The sequence below is a fragment of the Hydractinia symbiolongicarpus genome, chromosome 3 (assembly GCF_029227915.1).
Source record: "Hydractinia symbiolongicarpus strain clone_291-10 chromosome 3, HSymV2.1, whole genome shotgun sequence".
Classification (NCBI taxonomy): domain Eukaryota; kingdom Metazoa; phylum Cnidaria; class Hydrozoa; order Anthoathecata; family Hydractiniidae; genus Hydractinia; species Hydractinia symbiolongicarpus.
Window position 1 is genome coordinate 10557791 of NC_079877.1, and position 14628 is coordinate 10572418.

The 14628-nt window shown below is 33.6% G+C and overlaps 2 protein-coding genes across 3 annotated transcripts in view; one reads left to right on the forward strand and one right to left on the reverse strand.

Moving 5' to 3' along the window:
- LOC130635644 (sortilin-related receptor-like) overlaps positions 1 to 5933 on the forward strand; it is a 67457-nt gene extending 61524 nt beyond the window's left edge. For both annotated transcript variants that reach the window (XM_057445036.1, XM_057445035.1), the window contains 6 exons: positions 556 to 672; positions 1096 to 1218; positions 1698 to 1818; positions 2453 to 2735; positions 2810 to 3239; positions 3735 to 5933. In XM_057445036.1, the coding sequence (XP_057301019.1) occupies positions 556 to 672; positions 1096 to 1218; positions 1698 to 1818; positions 2453 to 2735; positions 2810 to 3239; positions 3735 to 3793 (1133 nt within the window). In that variant the 3' untranslated portion in view covers positions 3794 to 5933. The remainder of the gene's footprint in view (positions 1 to 555; positions 673 to 1095; positions 1219 to 1697; positions 1819 to 2452; positions 2736 to 2809; positions 3240 to 3734) is intronic.
- A 1568-nt stretch (positions 5934 to 7501) lies between these two features.
- LOC130635649 (serine-rich adhesin for platelets-like) lies at positions 7502 to 14026 on the reverse strand. Its single transcript, XM_057445044.1, has 3 exons — positions 12791 to 14026; positions 11008 to 11074; positions 7502 to 7921 (listed from the first exon to the last, which is right to left on the reverse strand). Exons 1-3 carry the CDS (start codon positions 13690 to 13692, stop codon positions 7742 to 7744), a joined length of 1149 nt encoding a protein of 382 aa, XP_057301027.1. The 5' UTR covers positions 13693 to 14026; the 3' UTR covers positions 7502 to 7741.
- Between the last annotated feature and the right edge of the window lie 602 nt (positions 14027 to 14628).

Here is a 14628-nt window from a genome sequence, read left to right on the forward strand (position 1 = left end):
TGTTCTTTGCAACCGGAAACACTTGTAATTTACCGGAAACACTTTTAATTTACCGGAAACCCTTTTAATTTACCGGAAACCCTTTTAATTTACCGGAAACACTTTTAATTTACCGGAAACACTTTTAATTTACCGGAAACACTTTTAATTTATTGGAAACATTGTTAATTTACCGGAAACATTGTTAATTTACCGGAAACACTTTTAATTTACCGGAAACACTTTTAATTTTCCGAAAATCACTTTTCTCTTTATTAAGATCTCTTCGCTAAAAACAGTTTTCTTTTTGGTGAAAACATTTTAAAATTTATGATTTCCACCCTTCAAAAAACTTTTTTTTTGAACTACTGTACAATATTGTAATTTGTCAATGTCCCAAGCAACAGAAGTTAGAGACATATAATTACTTTTTAATTAAAGAAAAGACATTGCTTTTTCTCTTCATACAAACATTGTGCTTATGCTATAGTTTGAAGGCCTTCGATGTTTTAACATTTGATAGTGTGTAAGCATGAATGTCATTACCTAAGCAGTTGTTTATTACTTCTGTTTTAGGTTGCAAAAAGGACGAGTTCTGGTGTAGATCAGGGGAATGCATACCATTAGGTAAAAAATGCGACGGTAACGTGGACTGCTATTCTAAAGAAGACGAGAAAGGTTGTGGAAATGAAAGTAAGAGTTTGATGTATTTGTTATGTGTACATTATGCCTAACAAAGCAAATTTGGAAATTTTGGATACTTTCCTAGGGTTCAGCAAAAATTCAGTAAAAACTGGTCTTATCTGGAATTATCTAAATGTGTCAAATATCTTCCTTTTGTTAATATACTGGAGCATTGTGTATTATGGTTTGTTTTATCTTATAAAAATGTTATCTGCGGTTCTCTTACTCCAACATCTGAATAACTGAGACGCCTTCTCTGTTATTAGATCAAATCAAAAATTAATGGTCAAAAGCAAGTTGCAACCATAATCAATTTTTATTTGAAATGATTCAATCAGACACATCTTGTTCAAAAAATATGAAGTTTCTTGAAAAGTCGAAAAAGTTTAGAATAGAAAAACGTAAACGCTGTAACTACTATGCTTATTTTAGATGAGTGTCTTCCAGCACCATTTGGTTTTAATTGCACAAAACTGGGTCAATGCTACCTGCACAAAGTGTTGTGTGATGGCAAAACTGATTGTTTGGATTATTCAGACGAAACTAAACAGTGCAGTAAGTCCGTCTTATGTTTGTAAACAAGTACTACCGGAGCCTGTTCGTGCAAAGGTTACATGAATTGTGACCTAAGCTTTGGTGCAGACCTATTGCTGATCAATGCAAATCTTATGTGTGAATCAGTATATTTTTGAAACGTACAGGTAGCTTTTCTTAAACAGGTGTAAACTTTATGTAAACAGCCCAGCTGTAAAGGTCTGGGCCTCAAAATGGACCAATAATAAGGCAGCTTGCTAAGCCTCTCATTTATTCCTTTCCAAGAAGCCAGAAGGTACGTCAGTTCAATTGCTGATAGAAAAACATGTTGGTGATGGTTCCATGTTTTTTCCAGCGTGGAAAACTGGCAAAAATCTCTATAATTTTCCACGAGTACAATGGTAAAAATGACAGCTATCATCGTCAAATAAACAGGCAATTTAAATTAAAACTTTCAGGGTTTGTATGGGTTTTAAGAAAATTGAACTCTTTTTTTTCAGAGGCAACAGCGCGGGTCAATTCGTTACGATCCAAGGTCATAAATGGTTCTGCAGTTTGGTTGACGTGGCAACATGCTGATGTCAGCTTATCGAAAGCTGCAGGCTACATCATAGCTTATATGTAAGTTTTATAGAGTGATTGCTTTTGCGTTTCTCTATGTTGATTAGCTTCAAAGTGGCTTGTTGCACACTACTTCAAAATTATCAGTAATGAGGCTATATCATGTACTAACCGCTTTTGATGTGATACTGTAAAATACAACGCCTGACTTCAAAAGTGTAGATTAAAGCCCTCTGTTAATATCTCTTTAAATAGTTCGTATAGTTTTAGTCCAAAACACTCTTTGGATGGGCGTAAGTTGTTCGCATTTATACTGATCTTTTATACTGTTCATTCTGTTCTTTGAAAGCTTTTGTATGTGATTTTTCGATCTTTTCATTTGATTTTGCCTACTAATGTTTTTTATTATTTTATAGTTTTATATTTATACATATATATTGATTTTTAAACAACAGAACACACGTTGATAACTGCCTGTATAAATATTTTTTATAAATAAATAAATAAATAAATAAGTAAATATAAATAAATAAGTAAATATAAATAAATAAGTAAATATAAATAAATAAATAAGTAAATATAAATAAATATTTATAAATAAATAAACAAATAAATAAATAAATGACCGTTTTTTGTATTGATAAGGTAATAAAATGTGCATACGTTGCTAACTGCTGCTTTTGTTTACTTGCAGGAGAGAGAGCACACGACAAGTAAAATACATCCGCGTAGGTTTATCCACTTTATCTTACGTGATTGGAAAGCTGCCATCATGTTCCGAGTATATGTTCGCAGTAGCGCTTATGCATAATAACGTCATGCCGGCTAATTGGTTATACGTGTCTACCGACAGAGTGACTTTAAGAGGTGGCATTCCTGATGAGCCAACCGGTGTTGTAGTCAGCAGACACGCAATCATATGGGAGGAAGATGAAGCTTCCTGTCTTAGACAGGGCTACGTGTTGCAGGGTCGACGGGTATGTTGTTTTTGGGACGTTACTTTTTATAGAAGTAGCGCGTGTAGATATTTTCCATATTTTTGTGTCTTTAGTTATTTTGCAATGAAGGTGTAATCAACGTGGGAATTAATACGAACGGTGTAATGCATTACGCGAACCAACAACTGGCAGACAAGAACATAAAAGCTGGCACATATAAATGCACAATTGTTTTGACGTACGGGGGAGAAGCTATATTGGTTAGACAGTCGGAAACATTTCTGATTCGATACGATGGCAAAAATCTCTTTTCCGTCCAACAAGGCAAAAGTCAAGCTGAAAAGAAAAAGTCTAACACCCTCGTTTGGGCTATCCCTGTCGCGTTTGTTTTGTTAGCGTTATTCCTTGGCTTACTCCTGATGGGTTACAAGTACCGTCGCTTGCAGCATAGCTTTCTGGCATTCGCTGCTCGCGGAAATTACTCCCGCCACGAGGATGATTTTGATGATGACGATGATAATATGGTCGTTGGATTTCGTCAAGGTAAGTTAGACCATGTATTTTGATTGTTATTTGATTGTCATTTAGTCCGCTTTCGAAGAATTTTGATTGCCACTGTAATTTAAATGTCTTCAGGTTTGGCGACGAAGTATTGTTGCAAAACCTTAATTTTTATTTACGCTTTCTCAAAAAAAAACGCATTAGTATAAAAATTTCTTCTCATTTCTCCTTAGGCAATATTTTTTTTTGTCTGTGAGCTAATTTCAAAGTCGACCGTTCTGCAATCAATAAACGCCAATTATAATCTCACCTGTAATCACAGAAATAACCCCCGTCCAAGTAAATGTCATTACTTCATACTAAAGAAATAACGTGCAACTTATTTATTTTCTGCAATTCCCTGAAGATTGCTCTTACTGCGTATCCATTTGCAGAAATTATCGCAAAAATAGCTTCTTTTCTGCACTTACTCTGTCGTTTATTCACTTTAAAACAGCTCCCTGTGGCTTACTCATCTTTTGGCAATTTTGTTTACAGGAGAAGATGCACCGATGATCAATCGATTTTCAGATGACGAACCGTTGGTGGTGTCTTAAAAAAGATGCGGCTTCACTTCGTCATCGGAATCGGAAGTGAAAAATGGCTTTAAAAAGAATAACGCGTACATGTATATATATTTTCTTCAATTCCCTTTATTTAATTATTTTCTTTTTTATAGTAAACGTGTCTTCGTAAGAAGTAACATAGCAGTGCTTGTATCCTCTTTACCTTGATTATATAATCCGGTTGATGCACAAAAAGGCGCAAACGATAACGTGGTGTCTGGTCATAAAAAAATCAGGCACGTTTTCTGAAAGTTCTGAAAAAATATGAGTGAAGGCTTCTGCATGACTAATACGACCAGTATTGCTGCACATGATCAAATAGTTAAATTTCTGACTCCAAGCTTGCTCAGAAAAAGTAAAAGAGCGTCAGGAAAGAAGGATAAAATTTTTTTTGGGAAATTAGGATAATCTACCTAAAAACGCTGCAGACAGTCTGCGTTACTAACTTAGCTTTGATTTTTGTGACAGCCAGTCTACCATGTTACCGTGCCATATCGAACGTCGCACACGTGTTTCATAAGCACATCAGTGTATATTGGCTGAAAATAATTAGCATGCCCTCGACATACAAACATTTTGGACATATTTGGGCCTTTAATCGGGTACTAATGTTAAACTAAAAAAAAATGGTTAAAAATACATGTAGTCCGCTGTAAAAAGGCTTAATTGAATGCAAAATATAACACCATCTGATTAATTAAGCAAAATATAACACCATCTGGTTAATTAAGCAAAATATATCATCTGGTTAATCAAGCAAAATATATTACCATCTGGTTAATCAAGCAAAAGCAAGGTACAAGAATTGCTACACATTTTTTATTGTAAAAGAATATTTGAGTTTTTTTTTACGTGTTTTTTTTTTGTATGTTTTAAAATTTTCGATGTGTTTTGCAGTTTACTTTGGTGTAAATTTTGATTTATACTTTCCGCAGAAAATGTACTGATGTAAGCAGCGCTATAAATCTTCATTAAGGCCGCTTTCCATGGTTTATCCGTATATCCTAGCATTTAGTATTTGGACGTTGTCGAATTTTTGTCGCAACGACCTTATATCCAAGTGTTTCAGATGGACTTTTTGCAATTTTCTGCAATTGAAATTTTTGCAATATTTTCTGCGAATGAGCTTCTTTAACAACCAATTAAAATGGAAAGCGGCTTCAGGCATATAGATTATTTTTAAAAAAAGGATCAGGTTTTTAGTACAAAATAATTGCTACCGTGTCTGCAGTTTTAATAATTTTTCCTGGGAACGAGGTTGGTAGTAAATATTTCTCATTGATTTATTGCGTAACATTTTTATACTAAAAGTTGTTTTGTTTTTTGGGTATTTATTCCATGTTTACACGGCGCTTTTTGCTTTGGAAGAGCTTTCTGTTTATTTACATGAGAAAACATCTGAATAAGCGAGCTTTTTTCTTTTTTTAAATCGGAAAATACTTTTCCCCGCAACTGTTAGTAATTCCACTGTGAACTGTGTTGCCTAATTTGTATTTGAGTCTTCAACTACCGGTATCACGGACTGTTTTACGGTAGGGGTACTGGATACCGTATATACTCTATAATCTTTGCCTCTCTAATAAACCAGACTTTTTGTTATGACTTGAAATAAGGCTGATTATTGCGCGAAACAGTTGTGCTTGAGATCTTTTACGCATCTTGATTTTGTGACCTTTCAAAAGCTTACCGAATTTTATTGGTTTAAAATATTAGTAATCTGATTGTCATTCGTTGAAAATTAATTCTGCTGTTTTAGTCAACTCGCCTAATTCCTAAGGTTTAATGGCTAATCCTGTGGCGAAAATGACGAATAGAGTAAATATGGTGGAAAGACTTTGAGTTGGTGTAAACGGATGTTGTTAAAATTGTAAACTTGTGTCAAACACGTGATTTTTACAATAAATTGTAAAACAAGCTCTTTGTTTTTTTAACTATACGCTCCATTCGCTAATTCAGATTACCAGAAAGTTTAAAAATGTTTGAATCGAGCAGAAACCAAAAGCTAAAAAGAATCGGTCCAGGAATCGAATGTTTTGATGATAACATTCGAATTCGCGGACCGGTGTTGTTTTTCTTGTTATTTTTATTCTGTATTATTAGTTGTATATTATTAAATACGCACGATTAAAAATGTGTGGTTTTTCTATATGGTAATTTAATAACACGCCGTGTCCGTTTGTACAGGGAAGTTGGTCAAAATAAATTTAAGTTGTTTTTCACTTTGCGTGACTACGGGAACACCTGATACCAAAGCTGGGTCTAAAAAAGCAGATGATTCTATACTTTTACTACACTTTGAATTTGCTAAAATATCAAAAAAACTCTCCCGAATATTAAACTAAATCAGAAAATTTTGGTCTAAAATCAGAATGTGTATCATTTGCCGCAAGTTAATAATCCAATGCGTTTAACTTCTTAAACGCAAGCTTTGCAAGATCCCAATAGATCGTGTCCACGGAAACAAATCGTCGTACACACAATAACGTGAAACCCTCTAACAGCGGACATCCCTTATAGTCAACCTCTCTTAACGAAACATCCGTGCAGCGGCCACTATAGCGAACGTCGTTTTAAGGTCCCAGGCTTCCCTCGAATTGACCTCTATCTACAGCGGAGACACCAAACAACGGGTCAATAAAACAAATTTTTGTAGATTGTCTATTTTTATTTTTATAAAATATTTTCTTCCTTGTTTATGTTTTTCTTTAAGTTATTATTTTATTTTTTGAGTTTACGTCTTTTAGGCTCCTGCAATTAGCTCCTTCTTTTATCCAACAGCCTGCGGGTTATTTCACTTCACTATTGGATTATCCCTATGTAACAAAACCTTATAGCAGATACTTTTTTTTTGAAGATCTGTTAGTGTCTGTTATATAGAGATTCTACCGTGATTTTGTAACTAAATTGCTTGTCCCTACTGACCGCAAACCGGTGCTTCACGGAAACTTGCAAAGTACAGTGAAACCTGTCTACAGCAGACTCACAAGTGTCCCCTATAGAAAGATGTTCGCTACATGGTGGTTCATTACAAATAAGCTTATATTGACTCAAAAACCTGCTCTGAGATGTGAGGGTATAGTAAAATCAAACGTAAAGTTTGCTAAGAGGCTCCGTTTAGAAGAGGACGCCAAAAAATAACATGAGACTAATAGATAAAGTGGACGACTACGCTACAGAGAGGTCAGTTTTAGAGGTCGACAAATTGGAACCTTAAAACGGCGTCCGCTATAGGCAGACGTCCGCTATAGACAGACGTCCGCTTTGGATAGGCGTACGCTATGGACAGACGTCCGCTATGGACAATCCGCTACATAAAGGTTTGACAGTTTTCCGTCATTTCATCCTTTCCTGAGAGATGTGTGCATTATAGGGAGGATTCACTGTATTTAGACAACATTCAATTCATAAGGGAAAATACATTCTTTTTTACGTCTTTTTCTTCATAAAACATAAGGCAAAAATAAAAACTGTTTATTTGAAACTCCCATAGCGTATTTTAAAATTTGAGCAAATTCTAAAAAAAACGACACGCCTTCTTGTCAAATTGCAAATTTGTTTACTTCCACAAATATTTTAAAAAGTCATATATAGTTGCAGTGAGTTGACAAGAACAGCGCGCGTTGGGAAGAACTTGCTTAACGAAATAGAAAGAAACCTATAACATTTTTTAATATATAAAAAATAGCACTCGGCTGGAAATCATTTCAATTCAGATGTTTATTTATAATAAAATTCAAATTTAATATATTTATGTTTCCAATTTCGGTACAATTGCCTCATTATTGGTCAAGCCAAGCGGAACCTAACCGGAGTTTTAAGGCTTCCGCTCCGACAATGCTGCAGATAAAAATTGATCGGTAAATCGCGCCAAATATATTATTGATACTATTGTGAATCAGCATTTCTTTAAAAAATAATTCTATTTTTTCACCGTGTAAATCAACCTTTATCAAGCGCAATTAACTTTTCTTCCGCAGCAGCCAGCCTCTTTTTCAGTTTTTCGTTTTCGTCTTTTAAATGATTATTTTCAGTCTGCAAGACTGTTAAATTGTCTTTCAGCTTCCGAACTTCGTCATTTACCGCACTGACCATCGACTCTGTTATAGACTGAATTTGTCCCTAAAACAAACGCGAAAAATATCGTAAATTATTCATGCACGGTGGATTCCAGAGTATTAAGAATAGAAATTTTTAAGTCCTTTTATAAAAACTTAGCCCGGTGTGAACAGAGTTTCACGAAAATGACAATTTTGTTTGAACACCTATATTTTTCGGCTGAATATAAAAAATATGTAGCTTTCAACAACAGCATTAAAACATATCCGATACATGTAATTTTTTAATGAAAACTTTACCAATGAAAACAAATATGGCAGTCGTTACCAAAATTACGAATGATAAGTTCCATTGAATAAATAAAAAAGTTAATAAATCCATTTAATTCAAATTGCATCGTAAAGCTTTCTAAAGCCGAAAATACAGTTCAAATTTCTTTAGCACGCCGGTTGAAGGCGCACGACGCAACAAAGTGAAAAAATAATATTGCACAATATTTAAGAGCGCTTTCGCTCGCGTTGTTCAAAATTATTTTTAAGGTACTGCAGCATACCATGACGTCATTTCGTGACTTCGACCAATACGTTTGCTAGAATCGCCGCCATTTTGAAGACGTACGACCGCGCAGTACTGAGTACGTCATGCTTAGCGATTAAAGTGAGCTTTTGTTTTAATTTAGCGAATCTTATATATAAAAAGCACATGTTAGATCTGTTGGACCTTTTCACAAACAACTTTTTATTATTGTAGTGAGTTTTAAGAAAAATACAGTCATAATACACCTTTCCTGAGTTTCATAAATTATAATAATTAAGAGGTCTCCGAAATTGTATATTCTAAGCTCTTTAAATAAAGAGATTAGATAAAATATCAAATTATCATGACAAAACTGAAATTTTTAGAGCAATACAATATTCTGGCTGGATTTTATTTAAATCTAAAGAAAATAATTTATTTTGAAAACAAGGCTATTCTTAAAAATTTCGTCTATAGGAAGCTTTTTGACCGTAAATTTCTTTTAGCAATTGAGGCACTTAACGAACAGAAATATTCACGAAATTAGGCAATTTGTTCTACCTGTTGAAAATAAACTCAGGGATGAGAATCAGTACCAACCTCTTTAATCGAGATTGGCATAATTAGGAAATTTAGAAAAGGTCTATTCAGTTGGTGGATAATTTTTTACATCATATATTTTTCATACTTCACTGTTATTTATAAATTTTTTTCTCTTCAATTTTTACAACTTGTTAAGATGTACAAATGTCAATTACTTCTAAGGATGGCATTAAGACTTTCTTAATTGGAGTTAATTACCTCATTAAGGAGCATTATTGATTTCCATATTTGTTACAAAATTTCCACAAACATTTGTCATAAAGATAAATGTAAGACTCCATGAAGATCAAAAACTAAGTTCAAAAAAGTAATTAAAATTTATATAAAAAAATTCATGAAGAGCGATCTACATTTATATTTTTTAGTGAAGTACTTATGAACATAAGACATAGATAAAAATTTGTTTTTGTATTTTTTAGTGAATACATTATGCCAATGTGTCACAAATTGTCCGTGCATGTCCATAAAATGTCCCCACAAAAAGTGAAGATTGCCATCCTGAAGAAAACAAGGCTCTAAAATAATGAAAGTTGAATTTTACTAAAGTTCACAATTTTACTAAGACGGCAACCACTAGGAGATTTTTAATATTTTTGATCCCCATCTCTTCCCACAATGCTATTTGACAGAATGATTCTTTAATATACATGCTGCACAAAAACGCAACACAATTCTAAACTATTACAGAATTTAGGTTAGGGGTCATTCAAAAAGTATGACGCCCAAATATTTATTATATTTCAACCTCCACCCCCTTGTTCACTTAAGTTTCTTTTTAAAATACTTTCCTACCCCACCACCATACCTGTGAGACTCCCTCTTAACCAAAAAACACACTCTATGCTAACGTGAGAAACTTGATTGTATTTCTAATAAATACCTTTACAATAAAACAAAGAGGTCAATCTAACAAGATCAGGTAGTGCTTATTTTTATTAATAGCCATCGTTACAAGCAACTACTTGCTGAAATTGACCAAACACAGTATCGAACGATTCCTTTTCAGAAAACAAATAGACCACCTCCCACCTCCGACTTTCCCTTACCTAATTTTCACCCTCCCTGCCACCCTCTTACAAAGGTACAGAAAATGAATTGCAGTTTGGAGGGATTGTTACAGAGTTCAGAGAAATTCCTTTTGTTTTATCCTGACCTTGTCTGAAGTTACACTAATGGTATATATATAATATATATATTAAGTTTCCATCTGAAAAAACATGCTTTATAATAGCTGAGATAAGTTATACAGAACCTGTGTTTAATTTTGCTTATGATGAATGTAAGGAAATGCAAGGATCTTAAAGTAACTGTAAAGGAGCAAATAGGAATATGTATGAAGTGCCACGTAAGCAACCAACGACAACTATCAGAGAGAGAAAGTCTCTTAAGTTTACTCAGTTGTTCCCAAAGAGACAACCCAAAAATTTATTACAATATTGGCGGTATATATAAAATACATTTTCTTTTCTTATTTTTCAGGACGCATATTTATAACAGTGTTTTATATACTGACATGCAAATCCTGTATAAACATAAATAATAATAATAAATAATAATTTTTCTTATCGTACTGAATTCTTATACACTATTCCTTTAGATCACGTTCATAAACTCAACAGACACAAAAAAATCTGAAATGCACCATAGTAGTATTAAAACATGACTATTATTTTCAGAACTAGTCATGGGTTAGATGGGGAGTCCTAGAGTACTTAATTCTCATTTGGAGGTATGCAGACCACTTTAGGGTCCGCTCTCTACCAGACAACTCCCTGCAACGTCCAGCAGCCTATAGGCTCCCACCTCCCAAATGTTCCTCAAATAGCTTCGGTTAATCCGGGGCAATGGTAAAATTTACTTGCCCATATTGAACCCTAGTCTTCAGCACAAAGTGCAAGAGTTATAACCACTAACCTAAGGCACCATATATGTTAGTCGAGTAAAGACTGCAAGTTTGCCTCACAAGTTTCCTAATTTTTTTAAAGCCTGAATGTAACATTTTAAAACAAAAAAATCATTTACAAACTTACCAGAGAATTTTCCAGTGTACCGACGGTCACAGTTGCATTTGTTGTGGACTGCTCACCAATACTAGTGCTAAAATGCAACATAAACAAAAAATACAACAAAGGATGCATTACAAAACAAATTTGTTAACTTCTTTGTTTGTTTCATGTTGCCTGTGTTTGTGATTTGTGCTGTGACAATACAAATTTTTTAATTAAACAAGTTTTGGAATATCATTTCGCTGGATCGATATTTCCTTCAAATCTAGTCTGAATTTTATCCTCAGGACCCATATATCTCCATAGCAACAACTTATTAACCACCTGGCAACAAAAATGTATAATCTTTCAAGACTTGTACATGAATGTTAGCATGTTAAGTATAAATTTTTTAAACATTTTTTTTTTCATTACAATCCCCAATAAAAGTTGAAGAAGTCACTGGATTTATCAAACATAATACCCATGCCCGTTCGCAAATTCTTTTCATGTATTATACAAAAACCTTACACAATTTAATTCCACAATCTTTTCTTTTGCAAATATGCAACATTGCGCATGGTTAGTCACAAAGAACTCATTATTCTATTACTCTGATAATAATTCTTAATTATGCAAAAAATACTTTTAATATTCTTTATGTTTAAAATGTGAGACATAAAGAACATTATTAAGGACTATATCTAAGGAAGATGCTTTGCTCGATAGGTCCTGTTTTTGGCTGTGTTTCTCTCTTTCTTATCTGCCGCCATTTAAATATAAAAAACTATCTACAGAAGAGTGTAAAACGCATATATTTTAATAAAAAGAGAAGAAATGTTTTTTTCTTCAGAGGAGTGGAGTCTATTGATGAAAAATTTAACATGTAGGTAAAATAGTGTGTCAAAGAAAAGTCCATACAACCATCGTGTCACAGATTTATTTAGATTACAGAAACTATATTTTGCAAAGGAATATTGCATACCTAGGAGAATTAACTTTTGCAAAATTTTGTAAATTTCATTAGTTTTTGTCAATTACATGAACTTTCAAAATGAGTTTTGACAAAATTATTAAGTAGCTCGCTATTCAATAAAATCTAGGAAAATTAAATCTAATGAAATTTTTTTTAAAATCTATTTCTAACAATTATTATCACTTTTATTTACCTATCAATTTTTTGAACTCTTGCAAATAATTTTATTTAAAAAAATTATCACACAGATTAATTCCACTTAGCGTGGCTTAGACAAAAGTTCAAAGTACCCCTAAAAAGTTATAACTCAGGTTGTTGGCTAACCATGCACTAGAACTCTTGGCTCTTGTTTCTTTCTAATTATTACTTTAAAACCATCCACAAAGTTTCTATAACTTATAACATATATGCTTATTTCTGAAAGTATTGAAACATGCTGCATTTGCCTAAATAAGTGTTTTTTGATTGCACAAATTACTTTTACTTATTGAAAACACATCACGAAAAAACTTGAATTTTATCCAAGCATAGTACAGCAATGTTACTGGCAAAATACTGAACATGGTAAAATGATAAACAAACTTTTTATATTTAGATAGAACATAAAATATCTGTTCTAACTTTTTGTTCCACTTTTCTCCCTAACAGTTCAGTAATTAGTGTACTTTTTAATTTCTATGAGAATTCATTAAATTGTGAAATATATTTTGCTAAATATATATACACTAGTCGGTGGCCCATAAAAAAGTCCACAGGTTTGCCCGTCTTTTATTTACCGCCTTTTTGTGTTTCTCAATAACTACGATTGCTATTTTGTGTGACAGACAGACGTATACTAGTATTATAATATACCTTTCTACTGAAGATCTTCTATCAGTCACAGTTGTACTGTAACTAGATCCTCTAGACTGGGTTTGCATTGACTGGTGAATTAGAAATTCTGAGGATTTTGTTTTAGCAGGTTCAGTTGGTGAGGTAACTGTCTTAGACCTATCAACCTTCTGCTCACCGCCACTTTCAGTAACATGCCTAGTTCTCCTAACCATTGGTGAAGCTGGATTTTCACCAGGTTCATTTTGTCTTTGAGAGTCTGAAAAATCGTTAACAAACCATTTTCCTTTATCATATGGCTTTGATTTAGATATTTTTACAATGCGAAATCTGGAAGGTGCTTCAGAATGATGACTTTGTGAATTAATTACAGGGGTTGATGATGAAGATGATTGTGTTGAAGTGGTGATGTTTTGTGAGCCTTCTACATTCACAGAAAGTGGCTTATGTGTGCTGGATATATCTGTTTTCTCTGCTTTTAAAGCTTCTGCTTCATTATGCTTCATTATAGAATCTAAAACTGAAGTTGAACTGGAATCGTGAGTCTCTGATAATGTATCATCAAGTTCAGAATCATCTCCCCCTACACTTTCACCATGACTTTCAACACGTGTTATTTCAAACAAACTTTTATTAGCCTTTCCAGGGGGTTTTAAAGTTACAGATAATGGAACGTGACTAGTGTTCATTGGAGCATCAGGAGCACTTATATCATAGTTAGTTGTAATTGGCAGATTTAAAGTAACTTGTGGTGTCATAGATGTAGCATCTGTTGAGGTAGTTTCATTATGCTGGTTTTCTCCACCCGAAAAATCTATTAAATTGTCATCTGGTGAGGCCATCGATTGTTTCTGCCATGAACAGTAGTACTCAAGACATTTTAAGAAATTTGAATAATTCAAACTGATTTCACACATGTGCATAAATCTTCATCTCACGAACAACTTTTAAGCAATGGATACTTAATACAGATGTATAACAACTATTATAAAAAAGCTAGCTATAGCTAGCTAGAGCTTTACTAGCTTTAAAAATTAATAAATGAACTTTCAAATTACAGTAAAACCAGGTTAATTTCAAAGTAATCTTTAAGCTTCTACCTTTCGGTGAAAGATTACACAATATATTTATGTTCCCAAAGATTGTCTCAAATTAATTCCATTGGGACATATAGTTACAGTCCACACATTTCTCAATGAACTGTCTGTGTCTGTCAGTGTGCTGTATTTGTGGGCTCGCCAAGCAAAAATTATCATTCGAATCTGGGAAACCGAGAATAATTCCACTAGGCCGGATAATGCAAAAGCTTTTAAGAGGTTAAAAAGCTATACTTGCGCTCGCGCGCCAACCGTTCAATGCCCCCTAGGCGTATTTTCCCCTATATCTTGGTGCGCTTCTTAAACAGGGTTGTTAAAACTAATTATTTTATTTACAAGGATTTGAAGAGTATACGTTTTTAGAAAATTCTATTTTCATCTGGGATGTTCTTAAACGCAATAAGCGTTTAAAATCAGGACCTGCCGTTTGCATACAGGACAGCTTTTTTATTCTGTTAGAACAGTAGCTTCTGCACTTCCTTTGTAAAGAAATATAACGCGTTACCCCCAACATTACTAAGCGCTCTTTTCGGAAGCCGATCCCGTAAAGATGGTACGTTGTGTTAGAATTTAGAAGTCGACGAATACACATGACGTAACTATATTTATCGAGAAAAATCACCACCTCGGACTATTGCGCAATCAATGCTACACTTCAAATGACGGTTTGATAAAATCTCGTGCAAATCATCCATTGACGCTCACGCTAAAAAACGCTTCTCATCCTAAGGTGATTAACCACCCATCATTTAAAAAACATAA